At 47.5% G+C, this 24,187-nt stretch overlaps 1 protein-coding gene across 5 annotated transcripts in view; it reads right to left on the bottom strand.

The window, feature by feature from the left end:
* Window positions 1-24,187, bottom strand: part of LOC105494232 (adenylate cyclase 1) — a 147,699-nt gene that overhangs the window by 23,185 nt on the left and 100,327 nt on the right. For all 5 annotated transcript variants that reach the window (XR_011622355.1, XM_071095152.1, XM_071095153.1 and 2 more), the window contains exons 9-14: window positions 20,314-20,508; window positions 20,114-20,211; window positions 18,522-18,606; window positions 12,865-12,954; window positions 11,695-11,948; window positions 11,260-11,386 (exon numbers count right to left, since the gene is read on the bottom strand). Coding sequence is in view for 4 of the 5 variants with exons in the window: in XM_071095152.1 (XP_070951253.1) it covers window positions 11,260-11,386; window positions 11,695-11,948; window positions 12,865-12,954; window positions 18,522-18,606; window positions 20,114-20,211; window positions 20,314-20,508 (849 nt within the window). In the remaining variant the exon portion in view is untranslated. The remainder of the gene's footprint in view (window positions 1-11,259; window positions 11,387-11,694; window positions 11,949-12,864; window positions 12,955-18,521; window positions 18,607-20,113; window positions 20,212-20,313; window positions 20,509-24,187) is intronic.

The following is a 24,187-nucleotide window of genomic DNA, read 5'->3' as shown; positions in this document are numbered from 1 at the left end:
GCGGACTCACTACTGTACATGTCAGCTTCATCCAGCCTCAAACTCTCAAGCCGCTGGACAACATACGTTGAATGAAAATCTCCCTCCCTGGATCTTCTGTCCAGAGGCCCTGGTTCTGTCCTCAGTGTGCTCCAGAGACCAGCTGTACCAGGATGGGAGGACTGAAAAGGCCTCACCTTACGTCCTACTTTCAGTTTCTTTGGTCACTCCTCTTACTGGTGACTGGTCTGAAGGTCCCTCTCTGCCTGGATGTCCAGGCAAGCTGGGCTGTGGCTAAGGCCTCTCCTAGGCAGGGCACTGGGCAAGGCTTTAGCCAAATGTAGGGCTCCCAGCAAACTCCCCAGGCCTCTCACCATGAGCTGGTATTCAACTGGCTGTCCCTGCTCTGTGCTCAAAAGACTGTACTTTAAACACAGAATGACCGTTGTTTTATTTTGTGCATTTTTTCTATCAATTCAGCGGCTGCAGTGAGCACAGAACCTGAGCCTACCAGGGTCCCTCTAGGGCCAGCTCCTAGCTCTGTGTTCTCAAACCGTAGGACCATGGTCATGCACGAAAATGACCAGCTTGATGGGAGGATGAGGCATGGAGAGAGGTCTCAGCTCCCACTGAGCTTTGTGCGGCCACCTCAGGGACCACATATCATGAACACATGTCTGCTTCTCACTAATTATTTTTCCAGCCAGCGCAGAGACTTTACAAGCACTGTTTACAGCATGGGGCAGGCTGTGTGGTGCAGGTGTTCTTAAGCTGAACACCAGGGCCTCCAAGCCAGCGTCCTTGTTCACCCAGCACCCAGTTCAGCACTTCAGACCCACCAAGTCCTGCCAATGCCATCCCCTAACCCCAGGCCTCTTATGCAGGCCCCTGCTGCCTGCTGCTCCAATCAGCTCCACTTCCCTTTTAGCATAGAACAGATGAAAAGCTCTTTTTAGATCAAAAATGCATTTCATTAAGGCTTCATGATGAGAAATGTGATTTACATTATTCTACTACAGTAAAGAGAAATCTCAATTTTAAATTTGAACAATTAAATGAATTAAAAATGTTATCCCCGACTCTAATTAGAAAATGAGAGAATAAACCTTCAAATGCTGTAGTTACAATGTGTGGATGCAGGTATGCACATGGACATGTTCACCCTGCCCTGGGAAGTCCATGAGTGGTGTGTGTGTGTGTGTGTATGTGTGTCTGTAAAGTATGTGTGTTCGTGTGTGCATGCCCACATGCATGTGTGGTTTCTATAAAATACTTAGCATCTTGTTGCATTTCTCTTTCCAAGAAATAAAAAGGCAGACCACAGCCCTCATGATGTGTTTGTCCCATTCATGGCCCCGTGGTGTAAATGAGGCTGTGGTGATGTCATAGCTGGGGGAATTGGAGTTCACGAGCTGCATGGCAAATCAGCTCTAATATACCAGGACTATCCAACATCCACCCCCTACAGAAATGCTGAAGCCGGCGGTGGTGAATGCAGAGGCTGGCTCTGTTTCTGACAATGAAGTCTTTACTCCTAATGAGCTTCTGAGCTGAAAGTCTTGCTGTGCTGAAATGCTTGGTAGTTCTTCATTTTTTAGGATGAGTCAACATAGTAGTTAAAGGCAGGGCTGTGTCCAGTGTTTCAGACAGGAAGCAAGATGGGTATGCCACTTTAAAAGGTAAAGAGGGCCAGGCGCAGTGGCTCCTGCCTGTAATCCCAGCATTTTGGGAGGCTGAGGCGGGTGGATCCCCTAAGGTCAGGAGTTCGAGACCAGCCTGATCAACATGGAGAAACCCCATCTCTACTAAAAATACAAAATTAGCCAGGCGTGGTGGCACACACCTGTAATCCCAGCTATTTGGGAGGCTGAGGCAGGAGAATCACTTGAACCCGGGAGGGAGAGGTTGCGGTGAGCCAAGATTGCGCCATTGCACTCCAGCCTGGGCGACAAGAGCAAAATTCCGTCTCAAACAAAAAAGGTAAAGAGAGCTCGCGCTAACAGTGAAGCTATGAGGCTGCAGTGGGCACAGCTGGTCCTGCTCCTGGGAGATCTGCTCTCAGTGATCCACGAGGTCCACCCTCACTGTACACGGAGGGAACCAAGGCTGGGAAGACAGCATCCAGCCTCCATAAGCAGAAGACACACTGTCTGTCTACGAAGTGAAGGCCCTGTGAGAGTCCTCTTTCCTAGCTTTGAATTTCCACTTACGCCAACATAAAATGTGGGGATAGGATCTGCCGGAAACTGATCAAGCTCAGTTTCAGTGACTGAAGTTTCCAGGGTAAAATGTCAGACATTGAAACCAGAGAATTACCGAAATTATCCTTTACAGAAAAGTCAACATTTCTTGGGACAGTGAAAGGCCTGGTCCAATGCTACCTCCTCCAGGAAGTCCTCCTTCAGCCCCTTAATTAGAATAAATTACTCCTTTCTGAGGAGCAAAAAACACCTGCCCAGGGTCTTCATGGCATTCTGTCTTCCACTCTCCTTATCGAGTCTCCTCTCCTCTCCTCCCTTGACTAGCAGCAGCAGCCTGTGGGCATGTCTGTGTTAACTCACCTGCAAGATGCAGCAGAGCCTAGGGAGAAGCACAGGCCTCAGAGCTGAGGAGGCCACTGTGAATTTACCCACTCAGAATGTGAGGGAGGCCATCCTACAGGGGAGCACTCTGAAGCTGAAAGGTCCTGGGGAGGGCTGACAGCCTGGCCCTGAGCACATGTTGCCAGCACAAGCTCCCTTGTTTCCACAACCACTAGCCAGGCAAGAGTGGCCCTGGTCACTCCACATGGACACTAACTGTGCTAAACATGTGTGTCTTTGTGATTACAAATGTAACACAAACTGTTATAGAAAATCTGGATTTTTCATTGCACACACATACAGAAAAAACTGCAAAGCAGCCACACGCCGTGATGAAGAGATGTCCTAGGGGATGTCTCGTGGGTCTGCTGTTTCAGACAGCCTCTGGTACCTTAAAGCAGAAGGATCCATTTCCTCATCAGAAAGTCTGGAGTTCCCCACATTTCTCTATCTTTTCGAACCAGGGAGGAATTGAGGTGCTATTTTCCACACTCTTGAGAACACTGAGGTGCCTGCATTAGCAGAACTGAGTTCTGTAGGCTGGTCATAGATAAGCAAAACTGTGCTGCGATCAAGTTAGGGCCTGCACGTGAACTTCACATGCTCAAGCCCAACACGGCATTGAGACACACCACAGACATCTTCTTTCTTGTTGCACGGTGACTGCCACACTGCTACCACACTGCTCTCCACAAACAGTCCACACTGTGGGCAGAAAGCAACTTCTGGGGTCTTTGGAGCTTTTGCTTTATGTTGAAGTTACGCTGGGTCCTTCTAACCCAGATCTAACCTTTCAGAGAAACCCTCCACCCACAAATGCATATGAAATCTTGACTGCTGTGGAGGGAGAAGCATAGGCTTCAGAGCTGAGGACTTCTAATTCTTGGCTGCGTTCACAGGATTCTGCCTAAAGACAGCTCTCACCAGAAAGCCATTCCACTCTGGATGGTACTTAACTTGGCAGGAGAAGGCTTCTGAGACATGCTCTGCATGGCATCCATGAGAGTGCCCATTTAGGGTTTGGCAGATTTCGGTTCTGACCTTTGGCCATTTACTTTGGCCCTCACCTGTTACATGGGGATAATGACCAGTTTTGGGGTCAAAGACACTCAAATGGCCACATGAAGTTCCACTTCTGGAAAAGATGGAGTAACGGGGATTCAATTTGCCCTCCTAGGAGCAACAAGCAGATCACACAAACTATACAAAACAGCAGCTTTCCAAATACTGGACAGGAGGCAATGAAAGATAGTGATCCTTGAGTGATGGGAATAAGTGATGAGGCCTACAATGGCCCAGTATACTGCTGGGAGAGTTTCCAGGCTGCAGATAGAGGCAGTGCATGTGGAGCCTGGGGGTCTCCCAGATTTGACAAGGCTAGGGGGCTTGGAAGCCCAAGGCAGCTTGAGTTCAAAGGGAAAATACCAGAGAGAACAGAGTGTTCGGGTCTCTTCAAGTCTCTAGTTGAGTACTGATTAGCACTCACTTGAGATCCAGATTTGGTAAGTCTTTGTGAGCTTAGTATTTCTTTTATTTTGAAATATTCAATTGACAAACAAAAACTGTATATATCCAAGGGTTTTGGACAAAATTAGTCTAACAATTAATGCTTGTCTGGTTGCCTCAGGAGTGGACACAATTAGTCTGAGAATTAATGCTCCTCTGGTTCTTCTTAACAAAGGCGAAAAGCAAGACCCAAAGAATCTGTATCCTTCCCTGTAAGTTGTCAATTTTATTGAGATAAAACTGATTATAATACTTCCCTGTTATTTTATTCCTTAAACATTTATAGAAACTGGTCTCTATTATTTAATTTCTTCTGATTACTTTTGGTTTAATTTCCTCTTTTCTGGCTTCTTAAGGTGATTTGAGAGAGTCCTTTCTTCTTTTCTAATATAGGTGCTTTGTTTTATACATTTTCCTCCATGTACTGCTTTAGCTGAACCCCACAAATGTTGATCTCATATGTAGTTTCATTTGGCTCATATTACTTTCTAATTTTCCTTTTGATTTCTTCTTTGAACCAAAAGTTATTAAGAAGTACATTCTTCAGTTGAGGATTTCTCAGAGATCTTTCTGTTATGAACTTCTAATTTAACTATATTGTAGTTAAGGAACATACTTTGTATGATTTGAATCCTTTTGAATTTCTTGAGATTTGCTGTATTGTTCATATTCATGTGTCCTTGAATAGAATGCATATTCTGTTGCTGTTGGACGGTATGTTTTATAAATGTCAATTAAGTCAAGTTGGTTGACAGTGTTCTTAAGTGTTGTAATCCTCACTGATTTTCTATCTAGCAATTCTATTGCTTTTTGAAAGGGATGTTGGAAACTCCAACTATAATTATAGATAGAAGAATTTCTTGCAGTTCTATCAATTTTTACTTTAGGTATTTTGATGATCTGTTTTAGGTACATAAATATTTAGGACTATGTCCTCTTGATAAATTGACCCCTTTATTACCCTTTAACATTACTGAAAGACCCTTTTTTCCCTTTGACCAACATTTAATTTCTTGCTCTTGAGATCCAGATTTGGTAAGTCTTTGTGTGCTTAGTATTTCTTTTATTTTGAAATATTTAATTGACAAACAAAACCCGTATATATCCAAGGTGTGCAATATGATGGTTTCCTATATGTATACACTGCATAACAACTACTACAATCAAATTACTTAACACATCTATCACCACCCACAGTTACCATTTGTGTGTGTCCAGGGTTGGGGGAGTGAGGACACTTAAAATCTACTATCTTACCAAATTTCAAGTACACAATACAGTATTATGAACCGATTTTTTAAAATAACAATAAAAACAAGCATCTCAGGAGACAGACACACTTACCCCACCTAGCACTCTACCCTTCCCTTGGCTAATTCCTACTCATCCTTTAAGCCTCAGGGGTGAGGTATTATATTTAAATGATATCACATCCACCTGCCTGCATCAGGGTCCTGTCTACATTTTACATGGCACGCCCTTCACTGTACTGAAATTTTCTGTGGCTTGTGTTTGATTCCTTTAACAGCCCATGAGCACCTGAGGGCGGGGGTTACACCTCAACCATGTGAGCATCCCCAGCACAGGATTAGGTCTACTTTGGTGCCCAATAAGCACCTGTTGGATGAGGCAGGTGGTAACACTATGTGCATAGATAGGTCCAGAGTGGATGCCTGCCAGAGGCTGAGGGTGCACTCTCAGATGGACAAAGGGTGTGCTTCCGGTGGGCGTGGGGCCTGATGGATGTGGGGTCCTGAGGTTACACACCAAGGTTTGGCTCCTTAGGGGTTTCCACAGAAGTGTGCTGCAGGATGCAGCTGGGATACATCTGGAACCATTTGTCCCTCCATAAAAGCTGTTTGTGAGGATGTACTCACCCAAAGGCCAGATGTGAAACCTATGGGCAGTGACAGAGAACAAGATGACGACTAACAAGCGTACAACATTTCGGGATCCAAGAAGCATGATGACCATGGCTTTATATGACATAAACTCCTCCACAACCCCCTGAGACAAGTGTTACTGTCACATGTGTGAAGACAAGTGACCAGAGTAAGAGGTGGAACCAGGTCTCTAACTTGGCTTCTGCCACCAGGAATTCCATGTCTGTGCCATGACCACATCTTAGGAAACCTTCCCTCTAAATGTTAATAATGGCAACTGCAAAATGGGAATTACCATCGAATTAAGCATTTATTGGTAGAGAAATAAGTTGTTTTAACTGCATTCTATACTAAATAGCATAAACATTGAAATTATAATTGCCATGATGATTATCTACTGAATGCAAAGAAAGAAATGACACTGGAACAAAAGCATACAAAAGTTACAGGCAAAGAGGCTGAAGATGCCTCCCAAGGGAAAAGCCTGTTTGTGCAGGTTTGAACAACCAATCCAGTCTCTGTAAATAATTAACCTACCTAGTGTTTGGCCTGGCAATTTTGCAATAGTTTGAGGCACTCTAATGTTTGTACTACATACCTAAATGTCCAAGGGCAAACAGGCAAAGTCTAGAAAGTTCTGTGTTTTGCTAGGGTTATGGGAAAGCAGGTGGCATTTGTTGTTACCTATCTGCAGACAAACATGGCAGTGGACTCCATTTGGGCAACCCTTTCTTGTGACACGCATGCACAAAGATCCGCAGACTTGCCTGGGCTACCCCAAGGCCCAGGAATGCATTCTAGCCCTAAAATTACTGGTATGCTCACTGGGCATTGCTAGGGGGTGTCACTGGATGGAGAACAACATGGCAGGGTCAAATATTGCATTTAATAACATTTAAAAGAACACCAAAGCCAAGAAAAAGCCATGTCAACCCAGATGAGAGAAAATGTCTCTCCCAGAAGTATCCCTCAACTGGAAGAGTCACAGCCAAGGCCCAACTCTGCTGTCTGAGAGAGGAGCCAATCAGGCACCCTAGTAAATAACCTAGAAACCCTAGATCTCATGGGCCCAGGCTGTTCCAATCGTTCTAGCTCATCCCAAGTCCATTCTTCTCAAGCTCTGAGTAGGTTTTTGCGACTAAAAGATCTGAACCCGAGAGGCCAGCTGACGGCTGGGTCAACATATCCTCTCAGACCAGCCAGCTGGATCACCCTGGATAGCCAGCCGGAGCCAAACTAAGACCAAATTCAGCAACACAGCCCATCATAAAGAGGCTCTTTTCCCATTACCTGGTGTGGCTTTAGCAAACTGCAGCTGGCCAGATCTCCCTTCTAGGGCAAGTATGTGCTGTATCTGCAGTCCATTCCCCACCGGTTCTGTCCCAGGGAGGCCAGTCCAAGGACTCTACCAACAGGGTCCTGGGCCTCCTACTTCCGGCCAGGTTTGGCCAATGGGGAGCAGGAGCAGGGGCCAGTAGCGAGGGAGAAGAGCATTCCCGGTTCTTCTTGGCATGGTTGCTGCGGACTGGCTGTGTCTCTCGGCTGAAGGTGGTGAATCCTGTCAGGGAGCCCTCCCTTTTCCCTGATTCTAGGGCCCGTTCCCACTGTGGCTGCCCCGGGTGCCACATCAGCCTGGGGCACTCCTGTGCCTGCCCCTGTCTTTCAAATAGTCTAAGCATCATCAGGGCTCCTGAACTCACCCCCTTAGAGTGTGCCCTCTGCTGTCAGCCCAGGCTGTGATACATGCACAGCCCCCTGGAGACCCACTCTGCACCCTCACTTGATGGCCAACTGTGGCCAGACTCCATACGACCACTTCTGAGGTGCCCTCCTGCCAACCCCTGATCATGCAAGTTGCTTTCCTCAGGGCCCCTGTGGGTCACAGGACTCCCACCTGCCTCCTGGGCTCTGTGTCACACTCCACTGTCAGACCACCTTTGGAGACAGGGATCAGGGCCTATCGTCCTCCCTTTGCAGCTCTACTGCCCACAGGGGGCCCGGAGGGAGCAATGGCCCCTGTGATTGGGCTCTGACTCCTCTTACAGTTTTTGCTGAAGAACTCCCTCTTTCTGCCATGTTCCTTGTCCCTTTCCCCTCAACCCCATCCCTCATTCTCCCGTAGCTGAATCTGAAGCATCGCACAAGGCCCAGAGAAACACTGGCTCTTGTCCAGTATGCCTGGCTTTGCTTCCTCACAAACCCACTGTGGCCGCAGTCAGGCCTTCTGGTGTGAGGACTCACTTCCCGCCACAGCCTGCATTCCTCTGGTGATAAGTCAGATTCAGATGTTGATACGGTTTGGGTACCTGTCCCCGCCAAATATCATGCTGAAATGTAATCCTAGTGTTGGAGGTGGGGTCTGGTGGGAGGTGTGTGGGTCATGGAGGCGGATCCCTCACGGCTTGGTGCTATCCTCACGATAGAGTTTTCGCCATAGTCAAGAGTTCTCGCATGATCCGGTTGTTTTAAAGTGTGTGGCACCTTCCCCCACAACCCCTTGCTCCTGCTCTCACCATGTGACATGTATGTTCACGCTTTGCCTTCTGCTATGAGTAAAAGCTCCCTGAAGCCTTCCCAGAAGGCAAGCAGATGCTGGTGCCTGTTGGTACGGCCTGTAGAACTGTGAGCCAATTAAACCTCTTTTCTTTATAAATTACCCAGTCTCAGATATTCCTTTATAGCAGTGCAAGAACAGCTTAGTGCAGATGTATTTATGCCCCCACCAGGGTCCCCTCCCACTCCACAGCAGGAGTTAGGGCCTGTTCTGTCCAGACAGCCCTGCTGACAGCAAGCCAACCACACAGCAGCACTTCCCCAGGAGGGGTCAAAGGGCGAGGATTCTCAGCAACCCCTGCCCACTCCGGAACCTGGAATTCAGGAATGCAGTGAAGACAGCGCCAGATCATGAGTCCCTCGGGAATCTGGGTCTTCTCCACCTGCAAGGCTAGCTCAGAGCTCCATCTAGTAGGATACAGGAATGTCTTCTGCCCAGAACAGGCACTAACTTAATACACAGGCTGAAGAATAAATGAAATGGGAAAATCCACAGATGGGGTAGACTGGTAGTTGCGTAGGGTTTGGGGGTTGAGGAGAAATGGGGAGTGTTAACTGATGAGGATGGGTTTCTTTTGACAGAGATAAAAATATTATAATATTGATTATAGTAATGGTTGCAGAACTGTGAGTATACTGAAAACCACTGTCCACTAAACAAGTGAATTGTGTTATGTGAAATATATGTCAACAAAGCTATTATACAGTGAAGGAAAAAATAAGCCATGTTTTTCACCAAGCATTTGTGAACACATGTATATAGATACACATACAGACTGTGTGTGTGTGTGTGTGATGTATGTATATGTTCTTTCTTTTGCTTCCTCAAACCAACAACCTAATTTCCATCACTTTAAATATGCATCCTGCCCTGTCATGCTGACATAAACCCACTGAGATGCTTCTGTCTTTTCCAGATGAATAAAACTAGAGGAAACAACTGTGTTCATTTTTTTTCATGAGTGATAACTTGCCTCTGGATGCTCCTCACGCCTACCCTTCACCCTACTCTAACCCTCCCTCCCAGAAAGAGATCCCCCAAAAAATGGCTCACCACAGAGTAACAGGCTGCCAGACAAAGGGCTGCTCAGCCTCACCAAGCACCTACTTTGCACAAGGCCTGTGGCCAAGGACATCAGGAAGAGAATTTCAGTTATTTCTTGCACACCTGGATTAGGGTTCTCACCCCATTTTACTGCTGAAGCAGAAAGACAGCTTGACCTATCACTGGTTAAAGTCACACAGACCCTACATGGAGTTGCCGGAATTCAGGACGAGGACTACCTGATGCCAGGCCCAACCTTTGTCACCCCTGCTACTGCTGACCAGGGTTTTGGTCACTTAACTGCATGGCTTGATGCCCAGTCAGCCTCAGGAACAAAGACAAGAAGTTGACAGGCTTCCCGACTCCAGCAGCAAGCTGGTCCTGCTCCCACAGTGAGCCCTCAGCTGGTCCTGGCCACGCTTCCTCCTGGCCACCCTCTGGGCTGTGCCTGTCTCGTGTCTGCACCCCAACTCTGGGCAGTGCCTGCCTTCAGTACTGGCTGCAGAGTAGGCCTAGGGTGAAAATGCTCCTGTCCTGCCTGGCCCCAGACACAGTGCTCTCCACGGGTTCAGAGCCTACCCAAAGGTCACACAGATGGCAGCTAGATCCCAGCTCAGCCACCTTCTGGCTGCCTGACTCTGGCATGTTACTTTAGTGGCCCCTGCTTTCTTGTCTGTAATTCCAGCTCCTAGGCAGTGCTGTTCTGAACACTGAATGAGATCAAATAGCTCCAACAGTGAAGAGCTATTCTAAAGGTGTCAAAATAAGACTATCTCTTGCTAAAGCTAATATTCATCAGCCTTCATTCCCGATTTTCAGGGGAGGAAACCTAGGAGGAGCAATTTTCCCAGGGTGAAACAGTTTGCAAATCCCACAAATGGGATTTGAACCCAGGTAACCTGGTCCTGAATGCTTGTCCGGAGGCCTGTGGAGTATGGAGTTGGTGTGAAGATGCTCACACCAGCCCCCACACGCTGCCTTGGCCCCTGGCCATGGGGTGGACACAGGTACGCCCCTGCTGTGGCTCTGCGGCAGGAACTCAAGGTGAATATCTGGCAGTCACTGCCAGGATCATGTCCAAACAGAAAGCTACCTACTGACTTCAGGAAAGCGTTACTCCTCTCCAGCCTTGTACCCAGATGTTCGGGACCTGAGGCCAGTTCACATGTTTGTTACCCCATGGAGTCTCCCAAAGAGGGGTGCTTATGCCTCTTGCATCAGAATTTCCCACAGGGTACATGTCAAAATATAGACGTCCAGCCCCCACCTGCTGACCTACTAAATTTGGAGTAGGTGGTGAGAGTTTTGGCATTTTCTTGTGTTTCCCAATGACCCCGATGAGACCTGCTGCCACCACGCAGCCCTGCAGAGGCTGAGCCCCTCTGCACCACCACTGCACACACTGTTCAGGGAAGCGGGACTCACTGCCTCGAGAAAGAGCCGCACTCTGACCATCAGGCAGGTCTCCATCACATGCACCCCACAACCTTCTGAACTGTCTTCCCACAGGGTGTGGCTCCCACTCCCTGCACCCCCCAGCACAGGTTTCCTCCATCCCCGGACAGTGCCTGGCCTTGCACGCTGCTGAGGAGGGCCCTTTGAAGGCCATACGGTGTGTGGGTGTCTGCAGCAGCCCCCGCCAGATGCTTGCTGGAGGCTGCTTCCTCCTCCAAATCCCCCACCGCCAGAAAGCAGAAAGGGCTCGTCTTGCCTGTGCGGCCCAGAGGTAGTCCAGCCTCAGCCTGATGTCCACCTGCCTGGCATGCAGGGCCAGCGCACAGGAGAAGAGCAGGATGGCCACAATCGGCTCATAGCTGCGCCCGGAGACGGCACCACCCCTGGGGGAAGATGAGGAAGAAAAGCCAAGTGAGTGCCGAGCTTCCAGGGCAAGACTCTGCCACCAAACCCAAGAACCGTTCAGAGTGACCCTCAGGTGGTGACACCCAAAAACAGCTTGCTGGCATTTACCTTGGCCAAGAATCACTTGCTAGAACTTGGGTTGAAGAGAAACCGTCACCAAACTAAAAAAATGGTATACAATTCATCTTGACTAGTTCTGAAATCAGAAGCTTATAATGCATATCTATACACACAGATTCAGTAGCACCTCTGCTTAGGCCTTTTTCTCTAGGAGCCACACACTTACCCAGTCCTGGTGTATCCACTGAGCTCCAGTACGAGGATGTAGGACGTGGTGAGCCCGGACAGCAGGATCATTTTTGGCAAGGAGGACACCCGAAAAAATATGGCTAGCGGGAGGGTGCCCACCAGGCAGCAGAGCAGGGCATGGTGCGTAGACTCGCAGGGCAGGGTGGGCAGGGCTGTGCGCTGGCCCCCGGATGAAAGGACCACCAGGGAACTGTTGGGCTTGGAGCTCCAGGCCCAGGGCAGGCAGCCCACCTGGGAAGGGAGGGGTCACAGGGGCTTAGGGGAGGGCGGGTGAGGACCTGCAGCCTCTAAGCATGGTCAGGTGTCCCTCTTCAAGCAGGTCTCCCAAGGTTTTGCTCTGAGACCCACCCCCAGTGCCACCACACCAAGCTGCAGACCTCATGGCAACTCGCAGCACTTAAAGGCTCCCCACTGGTTGCCAGAGCAGGCAAGAGGCTCCAGGGAGGACCAGGTGGGATCAGCCCTGCCTGCTCCCCAGCCCAGCGCCTCCAACCTGCTACTCCTGCCCCCAGTTCCAACCTGTTCCTCCTGCCCCAGCTCCAACCTGTTCCTCCTGCCCCCAGCTCTGTCCTGTTCCTCCTGCCCCCAGCTCTATCCTGTTCCTCCTGCCCCCAGCTCTGTCCTGTTAATCATGCCCCCAGCTCTATCCTATTCCTCCTGCCCCCAGCTCTGTACTGTTCCTCCTGCCTCCAGCTCCGTCCTGTTACTCCTGCCTTCTTCTATCCTGTTACTCCTGCCCCACTTCTATCCTGTTACTCCCACTACAAACTCCATCCTGTTACTCCTGCCCATTTCAATCCTTTCACTCCAACCCCCAGTTCCATCCTGTTCCTCCTGGCCCAGCTTCATCCTGTTACTGCTGCCCAGCTCCATCCTGTTCCCCCTGCCCCATCTCTGTCCTGTTTTTCCACGCTGCTTCTGTCCTCTGCACTGTATGAAGAAGCCAGGCTCCTTTCACCAGGGAGAGTTTGCATTTTCCTCTGCTAAGTCAAGTCTCTTGTTCCCTCGCTTCTCGGGGCCCCACACCTGTTCCAGAGGTCTCTGCTGAACTCCCTGTCTCTGCAGCCCTGGGTCCTGGCCTCTGGGCTGGTCCTTCATGCCATGCCCTCTCCCACGCCAGTGCATGCTGCAAGCTGGAGATGCTCACCACACATCCTTGGGCTACTGAGTAGATTAAGACCACTATGAAAATACACAGGACAGTGCGAATCTGAATCGTCAGGCACCCTGGAAAACACTGAATAAGAAATGTTAATTAGAAAATACCCTCTGATTACCAAGGTGAGTCACGTGCACAGTTAATACCTCCTACAGTGGAATGTGCAGATGACCTGCAAGCCGCTAGGTCCACACCCGTTATTCACCCTCCTCACAGGTCTCTTGGCTGTTTTCATTTGTTTATTCTCCCAGGTGAAAAGCTTGCCAAAGTTAAAATAAGTCTTTAAATTACAAAGAATAATACTTCCCTTCCTTCCACCCGCATTGTAACTTTGATTGGCACTGAAGTTAACTGGATAGATTAACTTGGTATTTTCATTATATTGAATTCTTCCATTTCAGAAATGGTACAAATTTCCATTCATTTGTGTCTTCTTTGATATGCTCTAAATAAATTTTATTATTTTGCTCACATAGGCTTTATAGAGTTCTTAAGTTATTAGAAATTTTATTTTAAATCTATTTATTATAAAGACATTTTGAAATCATCAAAAAGTGATTTCATGGATAAAAGTAAGAAGTCCTTTTTACACTTAACACTTCTGAAAGTATAAATATAAACTAAAATTAACACCCACAGGGGCCTTACAGAAAACAACTCACCCTGCTAGAGTCCCCGACTAGCTGGGGTGCCCTTGGCGGGCTACACGGTTATTCCCTCAACCCCCACATGAAGTCAGATCATTACTATCTCTGCTCTACAGTTGAGAAAAAGGTGGCACAACTGCCACCCAGTCCAGTATCACTGCTTCTACGGAAAAGGACAGGGCAGTGTGTCCCAACTCACCCAGCTGGTGGGTTATGGATCTGGGATCCAGTTCTAGGTTTCCTAAGTCCCAAGAGACCACTGGGTATTTCACCAACCCAGTGGTCTCTGCTGATCTCAGAAGAACTGCTGCTCTGCAGCGGTGTGAGGCTCAAACACTTTACTGACCATGGCTCACTGCACTTCCCTCCCGGTCCCATCTTGGCCTCTGGGCAAGACGCGGGGGCAAGTCCTTGATCCTCACTGCAGCCTCCCATCATCTGCTTCCCCCACTTCCACCTGGTGTGAGCTCGGTGTTCTAAGGGAGGCCACCAGAGCCACTGGCACGGCCCCATGCAGGAGCCATACCACAGGCCTGGGAACAAGATTTTGGAGCAAGATCCTGCCATCTTTTGCAGGTAACTATTCTCCTTTTGAGAAATGCTCTTGGCTTGCTGCTGGGCCTAAGTAGAGCCTGAACCCTTACCTGTGGGCCACCAAGTTACCGTATGACCTGAGCTGCCCATCATGAACTGGGTGTTACCTGACCCACCAAGCCATAAAGTTAGGTGTGAACAGCAGCCCTCCATCATCCAATGTAAGTGCTAATATATATGATCAGCTCCGAGCAGACCCTTAAGGCACAAGTAAGTGACATGACAAAGTGGCCCCAATGACCATAGTCCGCAGTCCTGCTACCCTGCCTTCTCTCTCCCAGCCTGGACCTATGGCCTCATGGGGAGCTCCCTCTGATTAGGTGACAGAGTAAGAGAAGCTCAGGCCTTGTGGTAGCTGCAACACTTCAGTCCATGTGACACAGCCCTGAGGGACAATGGTGAAGGGAAATCCTCTCAGTGGGCAGAACTTTGGGCAGTTGTCCTGGGTGGGCACTTTGCTTCCAAGGAGAAATGGCGAGATGTACAGTCATACACTGATTCATGAGCTGTGGACAACGGTTTGGTTGGATGGTCTGGGAGCTGGGAAAGACATGGTTGGAAAATTAGTGACAAGGGGGTCTGGGGAAAAAGTATGTAGATAAACCTCTCCGAGTGGGTGAAAAATGTTAAGATACTTTGTCCCATGTAAACGTTCGCGAAAGGGTGACCTCAGCAGGGAAGAATTAGAATCCAGTGGATAGGACGACCCCTACTGTGGACACCAGTCACTCTATTTCCTCAGCCACTCCTGTCATCCCAGTGGGCTCATGGACAAAGTGGCCATGGTGGCACTTCGGGAGATGATGTCACCTGAGGATGAGAGGGAGAAAAAGCAGGCACCATTTCCTGACCGTCTGCACTCACAGGGGCTAGAATGAAGCCCTTGGGCTGTCTCTGGTGGTGCTGCACTCCCCTCTGTGCGGCGAGGCTCCCTTCCCCCCAACTTAAGGATCTCTGCCAAGGTTCTCTCTTTTCTTCAAAGTCATCTTGTTTAACTCGAGTATCATAACTGGAGGAAATCTTCCTTCCACCACCTCCCACCTTCCACACCTTGGCTTGGCGACCTATGATGGGATGTGGCCTCTACCCTAGCCAGCCTCGGGTGCACGCAACACGCTCCTAAGCCTGTCCCATCCGCCTCCCTTAGAGCTCTAGGAAGACGAGAAGGAGGATAAGGAAAACGGGGCTTAAATGCAGGTCCGGAAAACAGGGCTTAAATGCAGGTCCGTGAGCACCAGGCCAGGGTGGGAGGAGTGCGAGCAGCTTATCCGAGGCACACCCAGCCACCTTGTGGACCACATCGTGCCCACGTCCCCAGGGTCCTGCCAAGGGCCTCTGAATGTGCCTGACGCCTTGACCTCAGCCTGCCCCACCTGCAGCACCCGGGGTCCAGCCAGTGTGCACCTCCCAGGCTTCCTCCTCTCCTCTGCCCGCTCCTGATGTTCTCCAGCCCAGCCATCCAAACCTCAGCCTGCAACCCGGACAGAAAAAGTCCACATCCTGCCCCAGATATTCCCTTTCAACTCTCAGCAGGACCCTTGGGTCAACTCTGCCGCCCTCCACAGATGACAAAGACGGACTCTGCATGCCCTCCCCACTGTTAAGACGGACAGGATTAGGCACCTCCCCACCCTGATTCCCAGGATGAACTCCACCCACTGCCCCACCCCCACTCAGCCTTCTCTGTCTCATCTGACTTCAGAACACACCAACTGAGCGTGTGCTTGCCAGGCCCTGCTCCACAGACTGTACAAATGAGCTCACTGACTCCTCATGTCAAGCCAGTGAGGTGGGGGCCATCATCACCGCCATTTCACAGAAGGCAACCCTGGGCCCAGAGAACTGGAGCCCAAGCCTGGAGTTGGCACATCCCCGACGGATGGGGATGGGGAAGCCAGACAGGGGTGAAGATCCCAAGGGGACATGGAGCTGCCACACTGCCCTGGGCACCCTGGCTCTGGACACTGTCAATGTCAGGGAGGGAAACATTTCTACTCAGCCTTCTTGGGGATGTGTTCTGGAACTAACTCTGTCTGCATGACCCGCCACATCCACTCAGGCCACAATGGCCTTCTGCTGGGTGGCCCTGACCTACCCCCTGCTGGCCTCCTGCAAACCTCCCTCACCTCCATCCCCACAGCCATTCGCACAGGCCTCTTCTCTGGCCTAGGGTCAGCAGGGATGCTCAGAGCCCAGTGCAGACCCTGTGAACAGGAGCCTAAACACCTTGTGATTCAATCAAACCCTGACCCAGTACACACTGGCTGTGAGCTGAATCCCCTCTCCTGTCCTAGCTGACAAGTCTGGGTGCTCAGTCTCTGCTCTGCTTCCTCCACATCAGCTGTAAGCACCACTGATGGTGCTCCCAGGAAAGCTGGACCCCCACTGCTTTTCGAGCCTGGCACTTCCAAACCGCATACTTAGGAAAAAAACGCTCTATGCTCGCTCACAGAAGAGGGTGAGAAGGGAGAGTGAATATTCAGAAGGAAAGGAACTAGTGGCATCCAGGGCAGAGTCCACCAAGAGAACAAAACACTGGAATACAGAAGAAGCTTCATGGGATAACTGCAGGCTAGCCTCTTTTAATGTCGGCACCTGGAAGTATTCTGGCCAAAGTTCCCAGCCATGAGGGCAGCTCCCTTATTAACAAAAGGGGGATGATGTCTCAGTGCCCCACTTCCACAGATCGTGTGTTTTTTAGAACCAAGGGGTTTCTAAATTTGAATATTATTTTTATGGACAGATTGGGTGCAGATTTTGCTTCCTGTTTGCATGAGCACATCCCTTAGCCTGCCTGAGCCTGCTTTCCTCACATGGGGGAAAGGGGCTGACCCGTCTCACCACCTGGCTTGCGAGGTTCTCGTGGAGTCACAGAAAGCAGTGTACATCCACTCACAAGAACCAGTATTCCTGGGCTGGGACCTCTGACCAGAGCTTTCCAGGCCGGTGCATTCCTTGGCTTCTGCTTTGTGGTCACTCTTCTTGCCCAGTGGCTTTTCACATTTTCTGCATATCTTACACTATTTGTACACCATCGGGTAGGCACACTGGTTCCCACCATTGAGGACAAAGGAATAGGCTTTAAAAACTGTCATCCATCTATCCTGCATTCACTTGAAATTATATGAAAAACAGCAATCTTACTTGAAGTGGTAAATTTTAAAATTTGCCAAACCAAATGTCACTTAATCTATAAAAGTCTAAGAAACAGGAATGAAGTTTTAATAGTTAGCATTTTTTAAATTTAAAAACTCAAGATAGTACCTATGAATAATGACAAAGTTAAATAAATGAAACTATATTTAATCTTTTCAAAAAGTTGCTGTTTTCAATAATTATGCAAAAATAACACTGGGTCTGCCAGAAGTGACACCCCGGGGTCGGCTGAGGGAAACGAGCCGTTTAGAAATGAAGGTGGGAAATGTGATGAAGGAATGAAGGCTTAGGAACTACAGAGTCCTCCCAAGTGAGCCACAGATAGTACAAGGCTGCAAAGCTCAGGTCTTTCCTGCAATAGCCCACAGGACAAAGCAGATGAGGCATCAGGGCCCAGATAGCACAATGTTCCTGGAAAATGTCACCCCTCTCCAAAGTCTGCGACATAAACGCAGAATAAACATCCCTCTTCTGTCCTGCTGCTAGACTCTCCATTCCAGAACAGGATCGGTATCTTGTGCTCATTTGTTTAATCAGTACCAATCACCAGTCTATTGTGCCCGCCGGGCATACTCCCAGAGGAGTGCATGTGCCCAGTGCAGAACTGGGTCTTCATGAGCATCTGCTATGTGAGCAGACTCTTTCTTCCTGTCGAGGCAGATAAGGGAACCGAACTGCCTCCCCCAACCCACCCCATTCCACCCCATCCCACCCAGTGGGCAGGCAGAGGCCACCCACATACCTGAACCAGGTGAAGTGCAGGTAGAGGACACAGGCCACCCGCATACCTGAACCAGGTGATATGCAGGTACAGGACACAGGACACCCCACCCACATACCTGATCAAGTGATATGTAGGTACAGGACACAGGCCACACACATACCTGAACCAGGTGATATGCAGGTACAGGACACAGGACACCCACATACCTGACCAAGTGATATGTAGGTACAGGACACAGGCCACCCACATACCTGAACCAGGTGATATGCAGGTACAGGACACAGGCCACCCACATACCTGACCAGGTGATATGCAGGTACAGGACACAGGCCACCCACATACCTGAACCAGGTGATATGCAGGTACAGGACACAGGACACCCACATACCTGACCAAGTGATATGTAGGTACAGGACACAGGCAACCCACATACCTGAACCAGGTGATATGCAGGTACAGGACACAGGCCACCCACATACCTGACCAGGTGATATGCAGGTAGAGGACACGGGCCACTCACATACCTGGACCCGGGTGATGTGCAGGTACAGGACACAGGCCACCAGGAAGCAGATGCAGAATACTAGCAGGAGCAGGACGGCCACACTCCTGGGGGACAGAAAACATGAGGGTCACTGATAGGTGGGGATCAGGAGAGGTGGACCCAAGAGATGGCTGAGAATTGAGCCCTCCCTCCACATCCCCTGTGCCCTCAGGAGGAAGCAGCATCGTTAACCTGGATGCCTGCCACTCAGGTCTTTGGGGACTGACACAGCTGGTTCTCTTTTTTAGTAGAGGGCCTGCCACTCGGGTCTCTGGGGACTGACATGGCTGGTTCTCTTTTTTAGGAAAGGGCATCTGGGGTTCCTGAGTGAGAAGGGGGCCCCTCCTGAGTTGACCTCCCACTTCTCCTACCCCTACCGCAGAGATCTAGCTTAGGCTGAGAATCACTGAACTTTTCTGGAAGCCTTTTTCCTCATGATGGAAAGACAGGAGTTTTCCCGACTTTGCAGAGCTATTCTCTAGCTGGGCTTTGTCTGGGAAGGACGTTTTTAGAAAACGCTTAAATCCCAAACAGGCCCAGGAGGCAGGCTGCTGAGTTCAGTGTCTGTGGGCTGGGCAGGATGCAGAGCACCCAGGGCTGAGCTCCCTCCTCCTCCGCAGGTGTGGGGTGGCCTCCATGCGCTTTCAAACTCAGAGGAGGTAGTATTCCCGTAGGTAGCTTTTATTAAGAAATGAGTACGCCTGAAAGTAAAGTGGCAAGTACAGACCTAGTGGTGTCTTTCTTGCAAAAACATAAAAAACAAATAAAAGCTGCCAAACTCACATTGACTTATATGATGTTTAAATGTTATTTAAATTACTGTTTTTCTTCCTTTTAAGAGGCCACTTTTCCTGATTTTAAGTTTTTGAAAATAACATAGATCTAGAAGCCAATGAGCTCATTCAGTGCCGTTTCTTCTCAAAAGTTATTGTTATTATTATTATTATTATTATTTTTAGAGACAAGGTCTCACTAGGTCATCCAGGCTGGAGTGTAGTGGTGAGATCATATAGCTCACTGCAGCCTTAGACTCCTGAGTTCAAGGCATCCTCCTGCCTCTGCTTCCTGAGTAGCTGGGACTACAAGCAAGTGCTACCATGTCCAGCTAATTATTATTATTATTATTATTTTTTTGTAGAGATAGAGTGTTGCTATATTGCTCAGGTTGGTCTCGAACTACTGGCCTCAAATAATCCTCCTGCTTCAGCCTCCCAAAGTGCCGGGGTTACAGGCATGAGCCACTACACCCAGCCGAAAGCTATTATTACAGCAATGGTGTATGTTGCATAGATGAAAAAACATGAAACTATGTGGTGTCTTAGAATTAAGTAAACTCAGAATTTAAAAATGGAAAGTGACCAGTCCCATGCCATATGCCATCAAGGCTTGTTACACTACTGACACGAGAAAATGAGGAAATGATGGCTGGCTAATGTCTTCCCCGAAATGTTGAGCACATTGGGACAGTAACTGTGGGAGACGAAGCTTGAGCACATAACAGAAATACAATCACGAACCCCAGAAACCAGGACTTCTTGTTGAGTTCCTCACCTTGTTGACAGAAATACTCACTGTGGGAATATTAGAAGGTAGACAAGGCCAAATAAGGCAGCCAGGATGAGGGTGAGGACAACAGCGCTGGTGAAATACTCGTCCTGAAGCTGGTGGTACTGTGTAAGAGAGAAGTCAATCCATCATGGCTGAAGGCTTCCTCCAGCCACGCAGCGCCTTCGCAAGCAGCACCAGTGGAGCCGAAAACCAGAGTTGCTTACCTTTTGCTCCCGTTCGACATGTTTGTACTTCAGGGTAAAGAAGTTCAGGTCTGCCATCTCCAGCTCTGTCTGGCGGGCTTCTAAGAGGCGGCTGATGTACCTGTTGACACGAGTGCCCGGGGTGGTGTAGACAACGTTGGTAGAAAAAGATGAGCGGTTTCTGAGTTTTTCTGAGGCTGTTCTCAACGCCCTCCGCTGGAGCCATCATGGAAATAAAGGAATATCATCAAATTCTCCACTTACTGAAGAAAAGCACCTGTACTCTCCCTCCAGCCTGATCTGCTGCAGGGTAGGGTCGGGTTTGGGAATCTGACATTTAATAATCATGGCTCTGCCCTGCTGGTGGTGAGATGGCAGGTGAGTCATCTCAGCAGCCAGTGTTGGGGTTCCCACACCTGTAATGGGGGTTTTATGGCCCCTGCGTGATGGCATGGCAGCAAGGATCACGTGATTAAACACGTGTGCAGTGCGGAGAACAGCACTCAGTAAGAGCAGGTTCCTAAACTCATAAAACCCCAACACATGCAGAAAGAGATGCCCCAGAGTTACAAGAGCAGGAGTCCAACCCCCTCCTTCTAAGACAGAGAAACGGTGGCAAAAGGAGTGGCTTCACCAATCTCTCACTCTGGCCAGGGCTGATGGGAACAGAGAGTAAGCCTCTCCTCCACAGCTTCCACATGTCACATGAGGGATTCAAGAAAGCACCCATTTGCCAAAAGGAAAGTAGAGTCTAATTTAAAACCACTTGCCACCAGCTCACTATCAGTGCTTCATAAACAGAACCTCTGGTACTTAACACACTTGAGAAGAAAATAAGAATATTAAAACAGGCTAGCCATGCGGTTCCGGAAAAGATGAAATGAACACACTTGTTTTTATTCCTACTCAGTGGTAAAAACACTGACAATACATACAAAATAAACACATAGACTGTGAAAGGTGGAAAGAAGGGGGTGATCTCAGGGACCTTGCAACTCAAAGGAAAACAGTGTGGGGTGGGTGGTGTCCGTTGGGGTTTCTTTCTGCCTTATTTATCCCAGACTAGAAACCAGAGAAGCCGGCATCCAAAAACTTTTTTAAAGTGCCCCCCACACAAAAGCCTGTTCTTTCCAGCCAAAAAAAAAAAAGGCAACCTAGCAAAACAGAAAACTTTTAGACAATACCACCCTATTGTAGCCAAAGACCATTAAAAAAAAAAAAATCTGTGGCCCCAGCTCCACCCAGGCCAGCAAAGACCATGCGGGGAGCCTCGACTTTGATCTTTATTAGGCTGTGAGGAGGCACACCCAAGGCCCCACTGACACAGTGCCAGAGAAACTTGAATAGGGAGTGGAGATGTTTGTCTCCACTGAGTGGTAATGAGCTCCCACTTGCATTGTCAGTGGAGGCCAAACAAGGAATCTGAACATTCATATCTACTCAACAGTAACAAGGTGCCAGGTGTCACCTTGGTGCCAAATGCCAGGCTGTCATGGAGGATGAGTAGGAAACCTGGAATTCCACCTGCACTGCCCCAATGCTGTAAAGTCTGAAGAGATTTCAATAGGGTTCAGAGTATCACAACATAATACCCAAATGTCTAGGATATGAAAAAAAAAAATTCGTAATATCAAACTTTAAAAAATGTCAACTTGAATGAGAAAGACAATCAACAGATACTAACTTCAAGATGATAGAGCTGTTAAAATTATCTGACAAGAATTTTAAAGCAGTCATTATAAAAATGCTTCAATAAGTAATTATGGATACACCTGAAACAAATTATAGAAAGTCTCAGAATAAAAGAAAGCATAAGAAAGAACAGATAAAAATTACAGACCTGAAAAATTACAGACCTGAAAAATACAATAATCAAAATTTAAAATCCAATGGATGAGCTGAACTGCAGACTGAAGTGCACAGAGTAAAGAATTCCTGACCTAGAAGACAGAGCCACAGAAATTATCCAATCTGAACAATGAAAAGAAACCAGACTTAAAAAAAAAAAAAAAAACAGAGCCTTTGGAACTGTGGAACTAAAATGGAAGCTTTAACATTCATTCATGTCATCAGAGTCCCAGAAGGAAGAAAAAGGGTATGAGACTGGACAAATATTAGAAGAAATAATAGCAGAAAATGTCCCAAGTTTGGCAAAAGATATAAATCTACAGATTGAAGTAAGTGAGAAAATCTCAAACAGGGCAAACTCAAAGAAACAGATGCCAACACACATCACAATTAACTTCCAAGAACAAAAGACAAAGGGAAATTCTTGAAAGCAGCATGAGAAAACTGATATCTGATTTTTTGGGGGGAGGGGAAGAAATTAGAATGATAGTGTCATTTCTTCAGAAACCATGGAAGCCAGAAAAAAGTGGGAAAACATTTGTCAAGTGCTCAAGAACCGTCAACCCAGAATTCAATATCTAGCAAAATTATACTTCAGAAGTGAAAAAAAATTATAATATTTTTAGATAAAGGAAAGTTGAAAGACTTTATAATCAACCTAAGAATAGCAAAAAGAAATTCTTGAAACAAAAAAAAGAAAATAGTCAAAGAAGGAATGTTGGAACATCACGAAGACAAATAACAGAAAGGATAAAAATGTGGGTAAATACAATATACTTTCCTTCTTCTCTTGAATTTTCTACATGTTTTCTGGTGGAACCAAAGATTATGAATTGTCTGATATAGATAGAGGAAATATTTGTGACATTTATGTTATAAATGGGGAAGGATAAAGGGACTTAAAGAGAGGTAAGGTTTCTACACTAAACTTGTTAAAATGTTGACATCAGTAGGCTGTAATGTTATGTAAAAATAATATATATCTAGATAAACCACAAAAAATTGTATGCAACAAGACGCACTATATATAAATCAAAATGGAATTCTAAAAATTGCTCACATAAACCACAGCAACATAGGAAAAAAAAACAGAAATAAAAACAGAAGGTACAAACAGAAAACAAAAAATAAGTTAAACAGCAGACTTACCCATAACATATCAATAATTGCATTAAGTGTAGATATTCTAAATATACCAATTAAAAGAGGCTGTACTAAATGATTTAACAAATATGATCCAAATATACGCTGTCTAAAGAAACTCACTTCAAATATAGCAATATATGTAGGTTGAAATTAATAGAATAGAAATTATACATCGTGCAAACTTTAAAGAAGGTAGGAGTGGCTGTAGTGGTAACAGAAAAAGTAGATATCAGAGCAAAAAATATTTACCAGGGATAGAGAGAGACATTACAAACTGATTAAAGAGTCAATGTAAAAGGAAGACATAGAAGTCCTAAATGTGTATGCATAAAACAATAGAAATTTCAATCACACGAACCCAAAACTGATAGAATTTAAGGAGAAAGAGCTAGGCGCGGTGGCTCACGCCTGTAATCCCAGCACTTTGGGAGGCCAAGGCAGGTGGATCACAAGGTTAGGAGTTCAAGACCAGCCTGGCCAAAATGGTGAAACTCCGCCTCTACTAAAAATACAAAAATTAGCTGGACATGGTGGAGGGCGCCTGTAATCCCAGCTACTCGAGAGGCTGAGGCAGAGAATTGCTCGAACCCAGGAGGCAGAGGTTGCAGTGAGCTGAGATCGCGCCACTGCATTCCAGCCTGGGTGACAGAGAGAGATTCCGTCAAAAAAAAAAAAAAAGAAAAAAATAAGAGAGAGAGAATTTAAGGAGAAATAAACAAATTCTCAATTACAGTTGGAGATGTCAACATCTCTCTTGAACAATCAGTAGGACAACTAGACATAAAATAAGCTAAGACATCATCAAACAACAAGATCTAATTGACATTTATAAAATACTCCATGCAACAATGGCAGAATACATTCTTTTCAGGTACCCAAGAGTATGTATTAAGAGACCTTG

This window comes from Macaca nemestrina, chromosome 4 (genome assembly GCF_043159975.1).
Source record: "Macaca nemestrina isolate mMacNem1 chromosome 4, mMacNem.hap1, whole genome shotgun sequence".
Lineage (NCBI taxonomy): Eukaryota > Metazoa > Chordata > Mammalia > Primates > Cercopithecidae > Macaca > Macaca nemestrina.
This window is presented reverse-complemented; position numbering and strand designations above follow the sequence as displayed.